Here is a 21,036-nt window from a genome sequence, read left to right as displayed (position 1 = left end):
TCTAATAGCTCCCTGCCTCAAAACGAATGCGTGTGTCCATGGTTTCCTGGAAAGAGCATCCACAGCTTTTATTAAAATCAGATTCCCAAAAGAGACTAAGGACACTTCAAAAGTAAAGAACTACCATAGGAGAAATAAGCTCAGAGCAACTTATGCTCCCCTTCCTTCATAAAACGGACAAGGAGCATTTCTCAGGAGTCCACATATATTGAATATGAAATGAAAATACAAAGAAGGTTGACTCAGCCCTTTCTGTTGTTGTTGCTGGGTGCTGTAGAGTGGATTCTGACTCATAGGAACCCTATGTGACAGAGCAGAACTGCTCCATAGGGTTTTCTTGGCTGTAATCTCTATGCGAGCAGATCACTATGTCTTTCTCCTGCAGAGCCACCTTAGAATCTTATAAACTCTAGCCTGTAAGTCCTGGTAAAACACACAAACCTTTCATTTTTGGCTGTGGGGATTTCTTTTGACTAAAATCTTGTCTTTGCTCAGTCCACTTCCTCTTTCGTCCAGGCCTTTCCAGAGTAGGTGAGTCCTGCCGGTTATCACAGTTACTAGCCTCCAGTTTCTCTTGATGGTGTCTATAAAACAACAAAACAATAGACCGTTCCTCCTTCTCACAGTGCTCAGATGACGTATCATCCCTCTGCAGATGCCTAAGAACCTCTGACCCAATGCGAAAGGCAGAACGAGATTCAAAATGTTTAACCTCTGGTACCCCTAGACACCGCCACCACCCCACCTGTCAGCTTGTCATACTGTGGTGGCTTCAATGTTGCTGTGATGCTGGAAACTATGGCACAGGTATTTCAAATACCAGCAGAGTCACCCATGGTGGACAGGTTTCAGTAGAGCTTCCAGACTAAGAAAGACTAGAAAGAAAGGCCTGCCAATCTATTTCTGAAAATTAGCCAGTGAAAACTCTATGGATCACAACAGAATACTGGCCGATATAGTGCTGGGAAATGAGCCCCCTAGGCTGGAAGGCACTCAAAATACACAGTGGTGGCAAGAAATGGACTTCAGCATACCAACAATTGTGAAGATGGTGCAGGACCGGGCAACGTTTGGTTCTATTGCATATGGAATGACCATCAGTCAAAGCTGACTCAACGGCAACTAACAACAGTCCCGAGACACCAGTCAGGATGGATGCCAGCTAGTATACCATGCTGGGTACTAGCTATCAGGGATAGAAAGCAATCCTGGGAGCACAACAAAAGTTAGCTATTATTATCCTAAGCTTTATGAAGGGAGGGACTATGTCTATGTCCTAATAACAAGAATTAACATTAATTATTTATTATGTGACAAGCACTACAGTATACCCTTTATACAGATTATCTGACTAAATCCTCTCAACATCCTGTGTTCATAAGAATTATTATCATTATTATCCCCATAATGGGATGAGAGACGGAATGGAGGCTTACAGTTCCAAGTCCAGTTCCCAGCACAGTCCCTGGAACACAGGGGGCATTCAGTAAAAATGTGATTGAATGAATGTTTTAGTTATGTTTGGTTATTATAAAGTAACTAGATTATTGCCACCATTACATCAGAACTGTTTATCATCCCCATTTAGAGAGCAAGATACTGACTATTTGCCTAAGGTCATTTAGCTTATAAATAGCAGAGCCAGGATTTGAACCTAGGCAGTTTGGTTCCATGGGTGAAAGATGTGGCATTCTGCTACCTGTAATCTTTATGATTACAGCCTTGGAAACCCTATGGGGCAGGTCTACTCTGTCCTATAGGGTCACTATGAGTTGGGATCGACTTGATGGCAACAGGTAGTCTGGTTCCAGAGCCCACACTCTCAATCCCTGAAGAGTGTGGCTTGGCCGGTAATGAAGAAAAGAGCAGTGTAAAGAACTACAATGCCAAGGATAAGGTCCAAGAGGGGGGACCACAGGTGGGATTTGTGTATGGTTTTATTCTGGGCTGGCAGCAGGAGATCCACTGCTTTACAACTGCACAGTTACCCAAGTAACACAAACTACACTTGTGGGATACAACTGCAAGTCCTCTGTGCCCCGAAATCCCTCCCCTCTTGAATGGCTGAGTTGAATATGCAATGGACAATAAGGTTACCATGAAGCCAGAGAGAATAGGGTAAGGCTGGGACCCAGGACCCTGCTCTCTGATGGGAGAATTTTGGGCCACCAGCCAGGGAAGAGTCTCTTCTCCCTGCCAAGCCTGCAGAGTAAGTCCTCTTCATAAGTCACTCACTTATCTATTTACATGCTAGATATTGTCTACTGGCTCAGTGTCCAATCCTATAGTAAACACATTTCCCAGGGGTCCTTGCAAGCAGTTCTGGGTGTGACTAAGATTCTGCCAATGACACTCGGGAGAGATTTGGAAGGCGGAAGAGCGGCAGTAGCCTTCTTTCTGTGGCTGTAGAGCCTGACAACCAATCCTTCACAGTGTGAGTGTGGAAGCCAGACTGCAGAGTCCACTGTCCAGCCTAAGATGGTGGAACAGCAGCTGTGCTGGTGGCAGAAGCAGGAATTTTCCTGAACTCCAACTGCAGCTAAGGAGGTGTGAGCTTGAAACAAAGAGCCAGAGGCAGCCCCCACTTGCACTCCTCCAGTGCTTTTAACAGTTTTGTATCAGCACCTAAATCTTCTTCTGTTTAAAACACACAGAATGGTTTCTATTTCCTACTCTGAACCCTCATTGATACAGTCAGTAACCAGAAGGTTCAGAACTCAAAGGACATCACACTTACTGGTCTGACAGAGACTGGAGAAGCCCCGAGACTATGGCCCCCGGACACCCTTTTAACTTAGAACTGAAGCCACTCTGGAAGTTCACTGTTCAGTCAAAGATTAGACAGGTCTATAAAATAAACAATAACACACTCAAGGAAAGGTCAATCATGTATCCAAGACCAAAAGGGCAACACCTGCCCAAAATCAATGACAAGAAGGCCAAAGGGGCAGGAAAAATGGATGGATGGAATCGGGGTGTGGAAGGGTAGAGTTTTGACACATCACAGGGATTGCAACCAATGTCGCAAAACAATTTGTGTATAAATTGTTGAATGAGAAACTAATCTGCTCTGTAAAGTTTCATCTAATGCACAATTAAAAAAAAACACAACTCTAAGGACAGACATAAGAAATGTCTGTTGAGAAAGCTCTTTTATTTTAGACTCAAGCTAATATTAAGCAATAATCAGATGTTACTTGCTCTGGTTTCAGAACCTTAATTGTGGAACAGCTTCAAAGATAGGAGCAGACAGACTGTCATGGGTGCAGCCACAAAAGGAGGTCTGTTCATGATCAAGTATCACAGCTTCTCTTCATTGAGTTACCTGCCTCTCTCTTCTATACCTAAGAAAACTGACGATGATAACATCCTATTACAACTTTTCCTTTCTCATTTGGGGCACAGACGGACAGGTCAGGCAGGCTTCCTCTGTTCTCATACAGAGACATCACACAGTAGCAAACATGCAAACATCTCAAACCATAAGGAAAATATAAAGGCTAAGGAACACCTTATGCTCTGTTTCCCTAAAAGAAAGGTGCTGTAGAGCCTCATAATAACCTTACATAGGAATGATGCAGCTTAAGCCTTCTCTAATACTACTGACAGTTTTACTGTATGTTCACAAGGGTCTTTTGGGTGGTGCAAACTGTTAATGCACTTGGCTGCTAACCCAAAGGTTGGCAATTTGAGTTCACCCAGAGGCACTTTGGAAGAAAGTCCTGGCAATCCACTTCTGAAAACTCAGCCATTGAAAACCCTATGGAGCACGGTTCTACTCTGACACACACGGGGTCCTAATGAGTTGGAGTTGACTTGATGGCAACTGACTTTATGTTCACAGATGCAGGCAGCATTAAAACATGGCAAAAAGCCAAGAAGCTCCCCAACCCGTTTCCATACAGGTGAGAATAAATACCTTAGCACTTTAGCAGTCTCTACCCACTCGCTCTGAAGACTTTCCCATGTGTCAACTTCCACCCATTTTGAATTCTTGGTGGCGAGCTCTGCCATGATAACCCGGTGATGGGCGGGGATGAGTCCTTTCTTCTTGTACGCATCTCCAACAGGAGAAATGATGCCTTTGATAACTCTATATTTTCCTGGGTAAAGAATTAAATTTGATATAGGTATAACAAATAAGATTTTATACATAGAAAACTTTACAATCAATACTATTTTATAATCATAGATCTCCCTTTCTTAACCTTTTAGTTCTGTAAAAGTAATTTTTATTACCAGTTAAAAAGAACAAGCAATAGTTTGTTTGCTTTTAATAAGTCTTAGTTCAAAGAGTATTAGAACCTACAAAATGATAGTGAAGTGATGACAGTGCTAATAGTTCTTTAACTCTACCCGACACTCCTCTGGTGAGGTTGAAGTTTACAAGTCCTCCTTTCTAAAGTATCATATTTTTGGTCCTATGAAGACCCCTGTTATTTTCCAGTGTGAATACTGTGTAAAAAATTGGTTTTCTCCCTTTTGTTCCAAGAACAGGCTCCTTGGCCAGAGGCATTCCTGTCATACTCATATCTGCTTGGACTTAGTTATCCAAAGGGCAAGCTTTCCTCCAGACCCCTCACTTGGTCTTCCAGCCAGAAACTTCAGAATTTTATGTGGGCACTTAGATACGCCTGTAAATGAACATGGGTGCTCACCATCCCTTACATGAGCATCAACACAGAACTCTACTCAACCTACACCTACCTGTGCAACCAAGACACAGATGGCCACATAAAATAGTGTTCACCCCGCAACAGAGCACTAGGTGCTTCGGGATCTTCAGTTGTCCAGGTAAAGAGACTTTCTGGAAATGTTTGAGTTTCTACTAACGAGATAGGAAAATGCAGGCTTGTAACTCTTATCTGTTTAAAGAGCTACTGATATTCTGGACTTGCAGGAATCCATAAGGGAAGCTCCAAGTGTCCAGGATGATAAAGGATACATACACATATTTATTCTTTGGTATGGCTGGAATACACAGTAGGGAGTAGGGATGAAAGATGAGATGAGGAATAATATGGCAGACTAGGTTATCAGAGGATCCCTGGTGGCACCAGTGGTTAAGCATTCGGCTGCTAACCAAAAGGCAGGCAGTTTGAATCTACCAGCTGCTCCTTGGAAACCCTATGGGGCAGTTCTACTCTGACCTACAGGGTTGCTATGAGCTGGAATCGACTCAACAGCAATGGGTTTGGTTTTTTGGTTTTAGGTTATCAGAACAAACCTCCCCACTGAAAAGGCTAATGAACTACAAAAATTATCTTATTAAGTAATGAAGAACTGACAAGATTACAGAATTGCCTGAAATTAAACAACCAAAAACTAAACACATTGCTGTAGAGTTGATTCCAACTCATGGCAAACCCATGTGTTACAAAGCAGAACTGCTCCATAGGGTTTTCTTGGCTGTAATCTTTAAGGAAGCAGATTGCCAGCCCGTTCTCCTGCAGTGCTGCCACATGGGTTTGAACTGCCAACCATTAGGTTAGTAGGTGAGCACAAACTGCGCCACCCAGGGCCCTTGGCCTGAAATTACCTGGGCAAAATCTAAGAAAAATAGGGAACTCAGAAGAGTAAGTAAATCACCAAAGCCACTTTTGACCTAAATCCTGTTTTTGAACATAGGAACTTAAGCTTTAGTTTTGACTGCATCATGGAACACGAGGAACTGGAAGCCCATGGCCCACCTAAGAGGGGAGTCTAATAGGACACCCCTCTCCCATTCAGCTAGGACCAAAAGGGGCAAAATCCTCTGGATAAGAGTGAACCAGAAGCCAATCTCCCCTACCTCCAAGGAACTGTAGGGAAGGCTATCTTGGGGCTAAGCAAAATGAGGGGAAACAAACAAAAAAAAACCGTTTCTGAGATTTTGTAACTATAAGTCAGATTTAGCATGGATTTACAGGGCAAACCTCACCTAGATGATCAAAAAACCTCAATTCATGAATTTATAGTGGTCCTAGACTGATAATGCCCCCAGGTGCCTGGAAGAAGCAAATAATTTTCTAAGGAAAATGAGCAGCTCAAAAACTAAGAAAGCACACACACACAAAAATGCAACATGAGCAAGAATAAGCAGAAATAATAGGCAGTAGAGTAAGACCACCAAGACTAGATACTGAAATTACCCACAACAGACTATAAAATAACTAAATTTAAAGAAATAAAAGCTAAGCTTGAAAGTATCTGCTAGCACAGGAAACTATAAAATATAACCTAGCAGATTTGAGGAATGCCAAATAGAACCTCTAGTAATAAAAAGTCTAATAACTGAAATTAAAAACTCAGTAGTCAGGATTAACAACAGATTAGGTACAACTGAAGACAAGACTGGTAATAAGAAGTTATCCAGAATGCAGCACAGAAATAGAGTTAACGTGTTCTCATGTCTTAGTATTTTCCCAGAGATGTCTAAAGAGATGGAAAATCTAAATATGGCTAAGAGATACAAAGGATAAAATAAGAATTCCAGAAATAGAAGAAAGAGATAGGGTAGAGGCAATATCTAAAAGGATAATGGCTGAGATTTTTCCAAAATCCAACAAATCCCAGGATGGTAAATAAAAAAAGATCTCTACCTAACCACATCATTAATGAAACACCAAAGATAAAAAGAAAACCATAAAAACAATCAGAGGAAAAAAGACAGATTACCTCCAAAGAAGCAGTAGTTACACTGACAGCTAATTTCTTAATAGTAACAATGGCAGCCAGAAGACAGTAGAATGATACCTACGAGAGCTGGAAAAAAAATAACTGAAGTATTTTTCAAGAGTGACAGTAAAATAAAGAAAAAACTGAAGGAGTCTGTGGCTAGCAGACCTCACTAAAGGTAATTCTAAAGAATATATTTCAGGCAAAATAAGTGATCTCAGATGGAATAGATAAGCTATAAGGAGAAATAAAGAATAAAAAAACAAGAAAATATCTGAGAAAATTTTAAAAAGGTAACAATTATTTGAAGGGACAAAAAAAAAGAGAGAGACATAATTAAAACACTTGACAACAGTAACATATAAGTCAGGTGGTTAGAAAATAGAGTCAATGTGTTCTCATGTCTTAGTATTTTCCCAGACACATCTAAAAGTATTATTTAACTTTAGGGTTTATTATTAGGTTATGCCCATTGTACTTTACAGGTAACTACTAAAAGAAAAGAAACAATGTATAAATTCCAAACTAGCAAAAGGAGAAAAGTAAAATTATTAAAAAATAATCCAAAAGAAGGCAAGAAAGGAGAAAAAAATGAAACCTACTACAGACAAACAAATAGAAATTTAAAAATAAGATAGTAGATAAAAACACAATAACAACAATATAAATGATTTCTACAAATCTAATGTTGAACAAATGAAGACAGAAAAGTATGCATATGTATAATTCCATTTACATAAAGTTCAACAGGCAAAACTGAACTATTGTTAAGGAACGCATACATGGGTAGTAAAACTCTAAACAAAAGTAGAAAAATGATCAGCAGAAATATGAGGAGAGCAGAGCTGCCTCTAGGGGTGAGGTCCATAAAAACCCATTGTCACTGAGTAGATTTCAACTCATAGCAACACTACAGGACAGAGTAGAACTGCCCCCATAGGGTTTCTAAGGCTGTAAATCTTTATGGAAACAGACTGCCACATCTTTCTTCCATGGAGTGGCTGGTGGGTTGGAACTGCCAACCTTTCAGTTAGCAGCTGAGCTAACCACTGTACCACCAGGGCTTCTTAGGGAGCAAGGTAGTGGGTTGCAATTGGGAAGGGGCCTATGACTGGGGGGCTCCTGGTATGCTGGCAGTGTTCTTTTCTTGACTTGATGGCAGTTAATTAGATGTTCATAATTATCTATACCATTTAAGCACTCTTCTACGTGTTAGATAAACCTAACAATTAAAAAAAATAAATTTTAAATAAGAAAGATTAAAAGAGGTGAAGTGAACCAGCATACGGACTGAGCATATTCATCTTTGTACTCACTAAAAATTCCATGAAATGACAGAATAGATATTTAAAGAGAAGAATAAACCCATAATAGTGCTGGAAAAGCAAGAAAGAGCATCACTGATAGCTCAGAAATTTTGAGGAATTCCAGAAAGACAGAAAGCAGTTAGGATCATCTTTAATGGAAAACAAAAATGGGTAAAACCAAATAACAGTTTCCAAAAATGGCAGCTAAAGTCAAGGAATAAAAGCATCAGCAGTGGACTCTGAGGCAAATGTCTTGGTGACTAATTCTGGAGAAGCCAAGCAGGTTGGTCTCTTTTCCCTTCCCTGCTAGTGTTAAAACAAATAGCCTCCACAGACAAAGGACTAGAGAACCTTATATTCCAAGAAAAGGAAGCAATCAAAAAGATCAACACAGCAAAACAGAAGTAAAAATCAACATGACACAAGAGTGAATACTAAGCAGAATTAGTAGAAAGAAAAGTCTGCAAAAGAAACATAAATGAATGTTATTATATTCATAACAAGAAGATGCATGAAAAAGAACTAATTTGAGATCTTGGAAATAAAAAATGGCCAAAAACATTAATAGAATGGGCTAAGCAGTAGACTAGATAAACCTAGAGAAGGTTTAATGAGCTAAATAATCAACCTGAAGAATTCTCCCAGAATGAAGCATGTGGTAGATTACTACAGTAATGACCTTCAGTTTGTTCATGCCCCTCTGCATTCCACACCCTTGAATATTCCTTCCCACACTGACCCTAGAAGTGGTTTTGTATTTTGCTTTGGTCAATGAAACAATAGCAAATGTGATACAAGCAGAGGCTTCCCATGGGGCATCCCTTGTTTTTCTGATGGGAACTCTGTAGTACCATGTAAATAAGCTGGAGACAAGTAATCCAGTCAACACCAACTGACAGCTGGGACCAAAAGACAAACAGATAAGTGAGGCCATCCTAGACCAACCAGCTCACAGCCAACCTCTCAGCTGACTACAGTTGTACAGTAATCCTCCGCGAGACCAGCAGAACACCCCAGTGAACCTCAGCCCAAATTACTGGTCCACAGAATCACGTGCTAACAAATGATGGTTGTTTTCATCCACTATGTTTCAGGGAGATTTGTTAAGCAGCAAAAGCTAACACAAAAGCACAAAGAGCTGGAAAGCATGAGACAAAAGAGAGGTGAGCTAAAGGATCAATCCAAGAGGTCCAACATCTGTTTAATAGGGGATCCAGAAAGAAGACAGAAAAAAAGAGCAAAGAAAATAATCAAATAAAGAATAAAAGAAAATTACCCAAATTGAAAAAGTATGTCTTTCATTTGAAATAGCTCACTGAGTATCAAGTAGGATGCATGAAAAAAGACCACTTAGATATAGTATGGTGAAATTTTAAAATATTAGCAAAGAGGAAATCATAAAATTTTCCAGTATGAGAAAAAAAACAAACAGATCACCAACAAAGGAACAAGAATCAGACAGGCATGAGAGTTTTCTTTGGTAAGCACTGAATGTTAAGCTACCACTAAGCAGTATTTTCAAAATTCGGAGGGCAAATTAGCCTTAAACGCTTATATAAGAAAAGATGATTGAAAATTAGTGAGGAAAAAATTTCAATTTAAAAGAAAAATAGCAAATCCAAAGAAATAAGAGAAAGAAAATAATAAAACAAAGAGCAGAGCTTAATAAAAAAAAAATACAAAGAGGATCAATAAAAGGAAACCTGGTTCTTTATAAAGATTATAAATATACCATTAGGTATACAGCCTCTCTTTGACAAGCTGAGAGAATATATGCACCACATATATATCAAAGGAATCACATGCAGAATATATAAAACATCTTTTATAAATCACTAAGAAAACGGAATCATTCGGAAATAGATAAAAGATATCAGTAGTCAATTAAGAAAATTATAAGTGGCTATTATGCTCTAATCATATGCCCTATATCCTTAATTATGCCCACACAACTACCCTTTCTCCCTCTAGGATAGATTCCTACAAGTGAAATTGCTGAATTAAAGGGTATGTACAGTTTTTTTGATTGATATTGGCAAATTGCCTTGTAAAAAGCCTTAATCAATTTGTATTGTCCACCTACAGTGTATGCTAGAGCCCATTTCTCCTCAACCTCTGATCCTTGATGTTATCATATTTAAAATTTTTGCCAATCTGATGGACAAAAATATCTTATTATTAGGAATTAAGCATCTATCTATAATGCATACAACATGATTCCATTTATATAATGAATCAAATCTGTGTGTATATATAAAAATTTGTATGTAAATTCATAGAAAACAAAAGACCGAAAGGATACATTTTAAAGTATTAACAGTGATTGCCTCCAGAGTTGGGAATAAGAGGTGAGCATTTTATATACATTACACACATACCTACTCTTTTACATACATATTTAATCTTTTGTAATGAGCATATACATCATGGGAGCCCTGGTGGTGCAGTGGTTAAGCATTTGGCTGCTAACCAAAAGGTCGTTAGTTCAAATCCACCAGTCACTCCTTGGAAACCTTACGGGGCAGTTCTACTCTGTTCTATAGGGTTGGCTATGAGTTGGAATTGACTCGATGGCAATGGGTTTGGTTTATATATATATATATATAATGATTATGAAGAAATTTGGAAACAGGTGAATATAATATACATAATAAATGGTTTATTGATTTTATATTACAATATATGCAAAATAATATTATGTTTACATATTTTCTGAACACCCTTTATTCATGTGTTGTTTATGAAAACTTTAAAAATTGACATAAAAGAAAGGTAGATCGCAGCCAATCCTGAAGGTCTTATGTTTACCAGACTAAGAGTTTTAGCTTTCTGCCTTAAGTAATAGGAAGCTCCTGAAATAGGGAATGAGAGAATTGAATTTTTGTTTTAGAAAAATCACTCTGGAATGATGTAGAAGAAAAGCTAGCAGAGAGGAGAAAGAGACTGAAGTCAGGAAGATCAGGTACAACACTGTTGCAACAAGTCTAGCTAGATGTGGATTTAACATCAAGCAGCAAAATGCTTTCTTTGGTTTAACTTCCATTGCACCACTAACACTCTCTTGCTTCACTACATACAAAGATGACTGAGAAAAAGAAACAGCATTCATTTAGACATACAGGTATAAACGTGTTATGTAAGTGAATCCCTGGGTAAAGTAGAATTATATAAAAACAATGAAGACAAATCCTTATGAAACAAAGAAATTAGTTTTAGGTATTGAAAAATCATTATTGCTCCTTCTACTGTAGTTTAGAACATTTTTTTTTTCCCTTTTTTCTTTTTTATACACTGTAGGTCATTAAGGAACCTTGGTAGAGCAATGGTTAAGTGCTTGGCTGCTAACTGAAAGGCTGGCAGTTCAAACCCACCAGCCGCTTTCCAGGAGAAAGATGTGGCAATCTGCTTCTGTACAACCTTGGAAACCTTCTGGGACAGTTCTAATCTGTCCTGTAGGGTCACTTGAGTCAGAATTGACTCAATGACAATGAGTTTTTTGAGTTTAAAGGCCATTAGCCAGATACTTAATTCCTCAGTGGACATATTTCATCCTCTTCCTTTGGCTAAGTCCCTGAATAAGGAAGCAGGCAGCACATTTTTGCTCGTTTGACCAAACATGTACTGAAACAGACCCAGCCATTTTGGTTCTCTAGTCTTAAGTTGCTTTTGGATACTGTTCCTACCTGTTCCATTCATGTAGTCCTTAGCCAGCTCAAACAACCTGAGGTGCATGTTGGTGATGGGATTAAAGGAACCACAAGCAAGGAGAACCACCTCTGTCTTCTCCGAATTTTCCATGGTAAGAATTTGAAGTTGCTGATCTAAATGGAAATCTCTGACATCTTCCTTGTTGTCTACAAAGGAAAAAGAAATTAAATTCAGTCACTGATCTTTTGATGTCTTTCTATATTCTCATTCCAAATAGATCGATAAACACATTTGGCTTCAATGACTGTGCAAGATCGATTACAAAAATGACCTAATCCTCCATGTCTCATTTTCAATGTGAATTTGCAGATACTACCATAAAGGGATGGCATCTACACCCTTTGTGATTTGCTTTGGCCAAAAGAATGTATTAAGGTATGCCAATTCTGATCCCAGAACTTAGAGGGTCCGTATACTTCCAGTCACTTTTGTCCCCCTGCCTCTGTCATGAGAACAAGCCCAGGCTAGCCTGTGACAGGATGACAAAACATGTGGAAGAGAGTTGAGGTGACCGCTGAGACACAGCCAATCACTTGATATATGACTGAGGCCATCCTAGACCAGCCAACCCATGGCCAACCTGCTCAGCCGCACCAACAGGCCCAGGTGAGATAAGCTGAGACTGGCCCACATCAGCAAACTCACAAGCTGACCATAGACTCATGAGCAAAAATGAGTATTTACAGTCATGATTACACTCTTGCAGCAGCAATTAGTTGATACAATGACATTATGATTTACCAAATGCAGTTCTCCAACAATTTGCCCTTCATAAGGGTATTCTGCCTCTTAGTCAACATGATCATACTACACTTTCCACTGAATAATAGTTTACAATTTACAAACTGTTTTTCATATCCACTATCCCATATGAACCTACTATAACCCTAATGAAATAACAAAAGACATCTAATTAAAATTTTTACAAAACTAATTCATGTATACAAATTTAAAAATCACAGGGCAACAAAAGGGCCCATAATGAAACCCGACAGACATCAACCATATCCATCTCACCAACCAACCTCCTTGCCCCTGTTCAGCTCCCTGAAGACAATCACTCTTAACTTTTTCAATTATTTCTTCTGGTAGATTCTGCCATATTCTAAATTATGTACTCATATTGTTATTTCTTAATTTATCCAATTTGAACAGTGTTTACTGACCTTCTTTCATGATCTATGAGGATTACCTTTCATAGTCCTCTACCTCCCCTTTCCAAACTTCACAATATAACTTATCTCTAGTCTATGTTAAAATCATCTTCCCCCAGAATTTTGAAGGCACTGCTTCTAGATTTCAGAGTTAATTAATACTGAGAAGTCCAAAGGCACTTCCAATTCCAGATCTTTGTATGTGACTTATTTTTTTTTTCTCCCTTGAAGCTTGTAAGTTCTTCTCTTTGTCCCCAAAACCAAAACCAAACCCATTGCCATCGAGTTGATTCCGACTCATAGTGACCCTACAGGACAAAGTAGAACTGCCCCATAGAGTTTTCAAGGAGTGGCTGATGGATTCAAACTGCTGACCTTTTGCTTAGCAGTCTGAGCTCTTAACCACTATGCCACCAGGGTTTGTCCCCAATGTTCTGAAAATTTACAATGATGTCCTCTAGTGTGCATCTATTTCATCCATTGTGCTGGACACTCAGCAGGCCCTTTCAATCTTGAAACTTACAACCTTCAGTTCTGAAAAATTTCCTTGAAACATTTCATTGATGACTTTCTGCCTCCCATTTTCAGTTTTCAGAAATGCCTATTATTTGAAGTTAAAGCACCTAGACTAGTCTTCTAGTTTTCTTATCTTTTCTACGTTCCAACTCTTGCCTTCATGCTCTAATTTCTAAATATTCTCAGCTTCATTTTCCAATCCTTCTGTTTTTCATTTTTGCTAGTATATTCTTAATTTCCAAGAGCTCACGTCCTCTTTGTCCTGACTGCTCCTTTTTATGGCATCTTGTTCTTGTTCCTATGACAGGCTATTCATTTGTAGCCCGATAGTGCTCAAACCCAACTGCTGGGTTGACCAACTTGCTTTTGTTCAGATAGGATGCTGTCAGTCCAGTGGACAAAGCTGGTGAGAGGTGAACCAGGGCTAGAGTTTAGGTTTCCTGACTCCTAGGCTCTCTCTCGCCAAGAAGAGACATGGGTGATAAGCTGGAACAGGGTAGATTGGAAACGAGCTCTCATGGCTGAGGAGATGAGGAATATGAACTTAAATCTCTTAGGCAATGAGAATCTTTGAAAGTTTCTGAGCAAGAGAGTGACAACAGGGTTCCAGAAAAACAATGTCCTATAAAAATAATATGACATGGGTGTTCAAACCGCTTACTTGACTGTGTGAGCTTGATCTAATCACTTCCTGTGCCTTAAGTTTCCTTATCTGTAAAATGGGGATAATGACAGAACAAAACTCAGTTATTTTGAAAATTAATAATTTTGAGGAAAACACATGCAAAGTACTTAGCACATTACCTTGGCATAGTAAATGTTAAAAAGAATGGTAGCTGTTATTGATGAGGAAAGTCATGATACAGATGATAGTGATCATAAAGATCAAAAAAGACAGGAAAGCCCATTTCAAAGGAAGGAGAGACTCAATTTAAGTAGAGTCAGCAGGGATGGAAATAAGAAACATTTATTCAATAACTCTGAGGCCTTCTCCAAACAAAGCACAGTGGCAGGGATCACAGGAACACTGCTAATTGCAGATAAGAGAGAACAGACAGAAGAATCTGTGATGCTCAGCATTCCTCAAAAAGTTAAACATAGAGTTACCACATAGCCCACCAATTCCACTCCTAGGTACACTCCCAAAAGACCTGAAAGCAGGGACTCAAACAGATACCTGTACACCAATGTTCACTGCAGCATTATTCACAATAGTCAAAAAGTGGAAGCAACCCAAGTGTCCTCAACAGATGAATGGATAAATAAAATGTGGTATATCCATACAAATGAATATTATTCAGCCATAAGAAGAAACGAAGTCCTGATACATGCTACAACATAGATGAACCTTGAAAACATCACGCTGAGTGAAATAAGTCAGTCACAAAAGGACAAATACTGTATGATCTCACTTCTATGAAATATCTAGACTAGGCAAATGCATAGAGACAAAAGTTTATTTGTGGTTACCAGGGGTGGGGAAGATGGTGGTTTATTGCTTAAGGAGTACTGAGTTTCTTTTTGGGGTAATGAAAAACATTTGGAAATAGATAGTGATGAGGGTTTTACAACATTATGAATGTAATTAATATCATTGAATCGTACACTTAAAATGGTTAAAATGGCAAATTCTATGTCATATATTATCTTAGTTATCTAGTGCTGCTGTAACAGAAATACCACAAGTGGATGGCTTTAATAAAGAAATTTTTTCTCACAGTCTAGTAGGCTAGAAATCCAAAATCAGGGTCTCAGCTCCAGGGGAAGGCTTTCTCTCTCTGTTAGCTCTGGCGGAAGGTCCTTCTCAGTAATCTTCCCCTGGACTAGGAGCTTCTCTGCGCAGGAACCCCAGGTCCAAAGGACACGCTCTGCTCCGTGACGCTGCTTTCTTGGTGGTATGAGGTCCCCCAGTCTCTCTGCTCTCCTCTCTTTGCTATCTCAAAAGAGATTGGCTCAAGACACAATCCAATCTTGTAGATTGAGTCCTGTCTCATTAACATAACTGTTGCCTATGACACCTCATTAACATCACAGAGGTAGGATTTATAATACATAGGAAAATCACATCAGATGACCAAACAATGGACAATTACACAATACTGGGAATCATGGCCTAGCCAAACTGATATACATATTTTTGGAAGACATGATTCAATCCATGACATATATACTTTACCATAATAACATTTTTTTAGAAGTTTATCATGGCATTAAAAAAAAATTAGTTCATAGGTAAGACTTAAATGTTCCAACTGAAAGGATGGAGGTCTGAATCCACCTAGAGGTGCCTCAATAGAAACGCCTGGCAGTCTACGTCTGAAAAATTATCCATTGAAAACCCCATGGAGCACACTTCTACTCTGACACACAAGAGGTTGCTATAAGTTGGAATCGACTTGATAGCAACTGGTTAGTTGGTTAGAGAGAGCTTTATCCTAAGGATGACATCAGGGTCCACTTGGGGCTAGTTCCCACTGTTCCCATCCCTCTATCCCTTACTCCCATACAAAGTGCCTGTGGCATTATAGGGTAGTGGTGAACACAACATCCTCACAGTATCCTGGGCCCTACAGGGGAATCAGTGTATCCTGTCAGCCACCGAGCATGCTCTCAAAGACTAGGGTGGAGGGCTGGGTTCCAGCGTCAAGCCCAGCCCCGGCCACATCAGGTTCCTAGCACCATTCCCCAAGGGAGAGTGAGCTGGAAGAAAGGTAAGGCTGAGAGCAAGAGGTACCAGTCACAAAGGGAGCTGCAAGCAAGCCTGAAACAGTTCAGGGAATGATGGAACAAAGAGCTTCACACACCTCCCTGTCCTTGGGGATGAGCAGTGCCTCAGGTTTCCAGTCCTCCCCAGGTGATGGGGAGGAGCTGGGGGAAGCAGGTTTCTCAGCAGAAAGGGAGCTGTCTTTATCTCTTGCATATCCATGACCTGTCTCAAATATCCAGTTCAGTCTTATTAACTCACCATGAACACTGCCAACCTGAGCTCAGCCTGGACTCTAGACACTCCCAGAGAAGAGAAGAGTTATGTTACAGTGGGCGCCTACTTCAGCCCAGGGTGGGTTGACAAGAACAACGGTCTGTTCCTCTACAAGGAAGAGTACTTCCTCAGTATCCCTGCAGGGTGGGGGTATGTGTGCGTAGACAGAGGGGGGCACGGCAGGGGACGCATGGGTGTACAAAGTTTGGAAGCTCTAACAGGATCGTTCTGGACCCCCTTGTCTGACTGCAGGTGTTCCACAGGTGGTTCACCATGATACACTTCTGCCTGGCCCACACCACCCATTACGTGCACTGCTGGCTGCCCAGATCGCATCGGCTCAGGCTGTGTGTCTGCCCAGCCCACTACAACAAAAAGTGGTTTGTTTCCATTTAGATCTAGGATTCTATAGAAGAATCTTGATCAAAAAGGGAAAAATGAGGAACAGAATTTCAAATTCTCATGGAATCCAGACTTTCCTGAGCCATTAAGGCTGGATGAATCCCCAAAACTATTACCCTGAGGAAATTTTTAAATCTTGAACTGAAAGCATCCCCTGAAATCACCTTTGAACCAAATAACAGTTTAACCTAATTAGAAAAGATGTCTGCATTAAGTATCATATGCTTTTAAATTATCTATATGTGACCACATTGACAACAGCGACTCAAAAGGGTAGATGAGAAGCTTAGGGGGGTGGGGGAGAACAGTGAGTTTGTATTAACGATGACGAAATAGTTTGGAAAGGGTTGTTGACAGAGGTAGCATAACTTGAAGAACATAACCAATGTCACTGAATTGTACATATAGAAATTACTGAAGTGGTGTATGTTTTGTTGTGTGTATTTTCACCCCCCTCAAAAAAAAAGGAGTTCGTTTCTTCCTGAGGCAGTCTTAAAGTTTAACATTTAAAATTTGCTTTCAGTTTTAAAATCACCAAGCTTTTTGAAGTTTTGAAAACACTGAGGTGAAAACATTCATATAACATTATGTAAGCATTAAGCCAGTTTTTAAAACATTAAGTTTTTCAAAAAGAACAATAATTCTGTTTGGCTTTACCTGTCATATTTCACAATGCTCGGTATAATTAAATCTCTGTTGGTCAAACGTTAAATAACGTGACTGACTTGACAATCTCTCAGAATTTATACCCAGAAAGGATGCTATTTCTTTCAAGATAGGTATTTCAGGCATGTAACTATATACTTATTCTAACAATGGTGCCACTGCTTTAAATAGTCTGGGAGTATATTTTGAAATTTCATATTCGAGTACCTTCACCGGGGATAGATCTTTATTTCTAGAGGGTAGATTTGACATCTACACATACTCTAAAGTCAATAAGTGCTAAATACAATAAAATAAACAATCAAGGTGAATAATATAGTTATGGTGGGAAAAAAAGAGATATAGCTAACTGTTAATGACAAAAATTTTCTTATGTGCATGGAACTATGTACATGTAATCTCAAAAGAAAAATTTCAAAACTATTTTGAGGAGCAACAGCAACCTTCATTTGGTTGTTTAGGCAGCAGTAGGTGGAACAACTCTGTTCATTAGTTACATTCAATGTAAATCATCTGGCTGGAGGTATAGCTAGCTCAGCCTAGAGAAGTGGTAAAGACTCTCTCAGATCTGGGTTCAAATTCTATTTCTACCACCTACTACCTTTCTGAGTCTCAGTTTCCTCATTTATACAATGGGGGTAATATTAGTCCCATCTCAGGATTTTGAGCATATTAAATGAGATAATGCATATAAAATGTTTGACATTTGTCCACCAATTATGAATATTAGTAACTCTTAATATTGCTTGTGGGCTGTCTTATGGCATTAATTTACAGTAACAGTACAGGAACTAGGGTTCTAGAAACCAGTATCAACAGTGCCCGCCACACAGTAGGAGCTCAATAAATGGTAGTTATTATTATTATTATTACTGAAGATGTATCAGACTTAATTCTATTCGTTAATGGGCTGGATCTCAATTTGTCTCTGCTACGTTTAAAACGTTACCCCTGTGGTTTAATGTAACATTATCATGAACAGAACCTGAACTTGGTTTCTTGAAGCTGGTTTATCACTAAACAAGTAATGTAAAAATGCAATTGTGTGTGTGTCCCACATAGCCGGGTGACAGTGTTCTTGTTGGGGCTCACTGCTCTGGCTCTCCAGTTCTATGTCCTGCTAAGGTGAGTTCTTTCATCGGCCATCTCCCTCATTTGGCAGCTCAGCATGCAAGTGTCTTACTGTGGAAATGGTCTGAGTGCTCCCTGCGATTCCTGTTACACATTTAAGTGCCGCCTGCCCCATTGTTTTTGTCCCTATTATCAATGGCAGTCACCTGCTTCACCTCTTTGAAAAGTCAACTTTCTCAATGTCAGTGAGTACAGCTGGGATTTGGGCAGATTAAATTTTTAACCGACACTTATTTCTTCTAGTTTAAGAAGCCATTAAATGGGAGACAATGAGGGCACCAATGTTTCAATTTATGGATTCCCTAGAGACCAGTCCCAACAGCCAAGCATTAGCTAATGTCTGGAGGCATACTCAGTGAGCAGATTATGCCTTGAGACTTTATTTCAGAGTCTATGTTAGAAATTAGTCCTGGGCCAGAAAAAGTCAGTCAGCCACTAACTTGGTCATCGGGCAAATGAAGTCAATGCAGTTTGATACATGGGAAAGAAAAAAATGCACTTCTAAAAACCTGGAAATCCTAAAAAATCTAAGAATCCACTTAAGTGGTGAGGAGGATGGAGAGGATAGGGATGGAGGAGAAGCAGCAACACTCTGTAATTAGCCTAACTCAAACTTGCCGGCTTCTACTATAGAAGGTTTGTGAGCCACAAAGGCTATTTCTTTACTGTAGAAGACCAGAATTTCCACAAAATGTTTTTTTCACCAAAACAGCAAATTAAGATGAATTAGAAAAAAAGTAAACATTATTTGTCCACTAATTATAGATATTAATAACTTAATATTACCTGTGGGCTGTTTTACAGCATTAATTTACAGTAATGGTAAAGGGAGGAGCCCTGGTGGCACAATGATTAAGTGCTTGGCTGCTAACCAAAAGGCTGACAGTTTGAACCCAACCAGTGGCTCTGAGAGAGAAAGACCTGGTGATCTTCTCCTGTAAAGATAACAGCCTAGAAAACTCTATGTGGTGGTTCTACTCTGTCACATGGGGTCACTATGAGTTGAAATTGACTCAATGGCACGCAACAACAACAACCTTGGTAAAGAAACCAAGGTTCTATAGAGATGTAAATTACCCAAAGCTAAGATGAACCTGGTGGTGCAGTGGTCAAGAGCTCAGCTGTTAACCAAAAGACCAGCAGTTCAAATCCATCAGATGCTCCTTGGAAACCTTATAGGGCAGTTCTACTTTGTCCTACAGGGTTGCTAGGAGTCAGAATTGACTCAACAGCAACGGGTTTGGTTTTGAGATGAACCACCCAGCCCAGAATTAGGATTAAACTTTAAGGGTTAGTGTTTCCTGGTGTTGTGCTTAAACCATGGACTTCTTCTAATAAGTATAAAATTCATTTCTTATAATAAGTATAAACTTAATTTGTCACCAGTGTATTGATTTTTTAGGCCCAGATCTTCTTGATACTGCAGCCAACCTCTCCTGACCAACTTGGCTGGTAACATCATCTTTACCTTCTTAACAATTGGTGAGTGTGCAGTCACTCTGTCAACTGCTTATTAAGTGTCTCCTATTTGCCAGACACTTCTAGAACAAAGATGGGGAGGAGTGGGCTCTCTGCTCTTCAGGAACTCACAGGCTGGATCTTAAGAAAAAATTCACATTTAAAATTTAAGTCAAGGGAATTTTTTAAAAGTTCCTGAGTAACTCTTTCAGTTGTCCTATTGAATCTGAAACCAAACACAAATGCTTTGTGTTTTACAATTCTTTACAATTATAATATTAAAGTACCAGATTTATTCATTCATTCAATAAACAGTTACTGAGCAGGAGATGGCAGAGACCTCGACTCCAAGTCAAAAAGTGACACAAAAGAGTTGGACTCTGAAATGTGCAGAAGTTTTAAGAATATCTTAACTAATGCATTATGGTTTTATTTTCCTTTATGTGTACTTATAAGAGTGATGCGTAATTTAAATAAAGACTATGTCTAAATTTTTTAAAATGAAAAAATAGTTACTGAGTGTGTCAGGCACCGTTGTAGGCCTAAGAGTCTCCCACTAAACCACTATTCAACAAGAGGCAGCGTAGCGTGATGCTGAGGAACACTGACTTTAGAGACAGGAGGCGGGTTCAAATCTTCCTTCCCACAACTGTATGACCTCAGGTGAGTTCCTTAACCTCTCTGAACTTCCCTTTCCTCATTTATAAAATGGGGATAAAAATATTTTCTTCACAGTTTTGCTGTAAGGTTTAAATGAGGTAATGTATGAAAAGTCCTTACGTGCGGGAATCATTCAAAAAACAGTCACTGTTACCATCACTGGCATTGCCAATAATAAGAACACACACTATGTTGAAGAAAAAACTTAATTTGGCTAGGTTTTGACCACTTCTGTTCCATACTAGGAAAGCCAGGAAACAAATTATATTTGGGTTTGCACTCAAGAATATATTTCTGAAGACATATGCACACCTATGTTCATGGCAGCATTGTTCACAATAGCAAAACGATGGAAACAACGTAGGTGCCCATCAACAGATGAATGGATAAACAAACT

General features: G+C 39.3%; 1 protein-coding gene across 7 annotated transcripts in view; it reads right to left on the bottom strand.

Moving 5' to 3' along the window:
* NMNAT1 (nicotinamide nucleotide adenylyltransferase 1) overlaps positions 1-21,036 on the bottom strand; it is a 43,470-nt gene that overhangs the window by 3,749 nt on the left and 18,685 nt on the right. For 4 of the 7 annotated variants that reach the window (XM_023739403.1, XM_023739402.1, XM_023739405.1 and 1 more), the window contains exons 2-4: positions 11,648-11,818; positions 3,920-4,103; positions 442-584 (exon numbers count right to left, since the gene is read on the bottom strand). In XM_023739403.1, coding sequence (XP_023595171.1) covers positions 442-584; positions 3,920-4,103; positions 11,648-11,762 — 442 coding nt within the window. In that variant the 5' untranslated portion in view covers positions 11,763-11,818. Of the gene's footprint in view, positions 1-441; positions 585-3,919; positions 4,104-11,647; positions 11,819-14,003; positions 14,475-21,036 lie in introns of those variants that run through there. The other 3 variants (XM_023739400.1, XM_023739401.1, XM_004385146.2) reach the window with 2 other exon arrangements.

This window comes from Trichechus manatus, unplaced genomic scaffold, assembly GCF_000243295.1.
Source record: "Trichechus manatus latirostris isolate Lorelei unplaced genomic scaffold, TriManLat1.0 scaffold00133, whole genome shotgun sequence".
NCBI classification, from domain to species: Eukaryota; Metazoa; Chordata; class Mammalia; order Sirenia; family Trichechidae; genus Trichechus; species Trichechus manatus.
The sequence above is the reverse complement of the archived record's forward strand: the minus strand, read 5'-3'. Positions and strand labels throughout refer to the sequence as shown.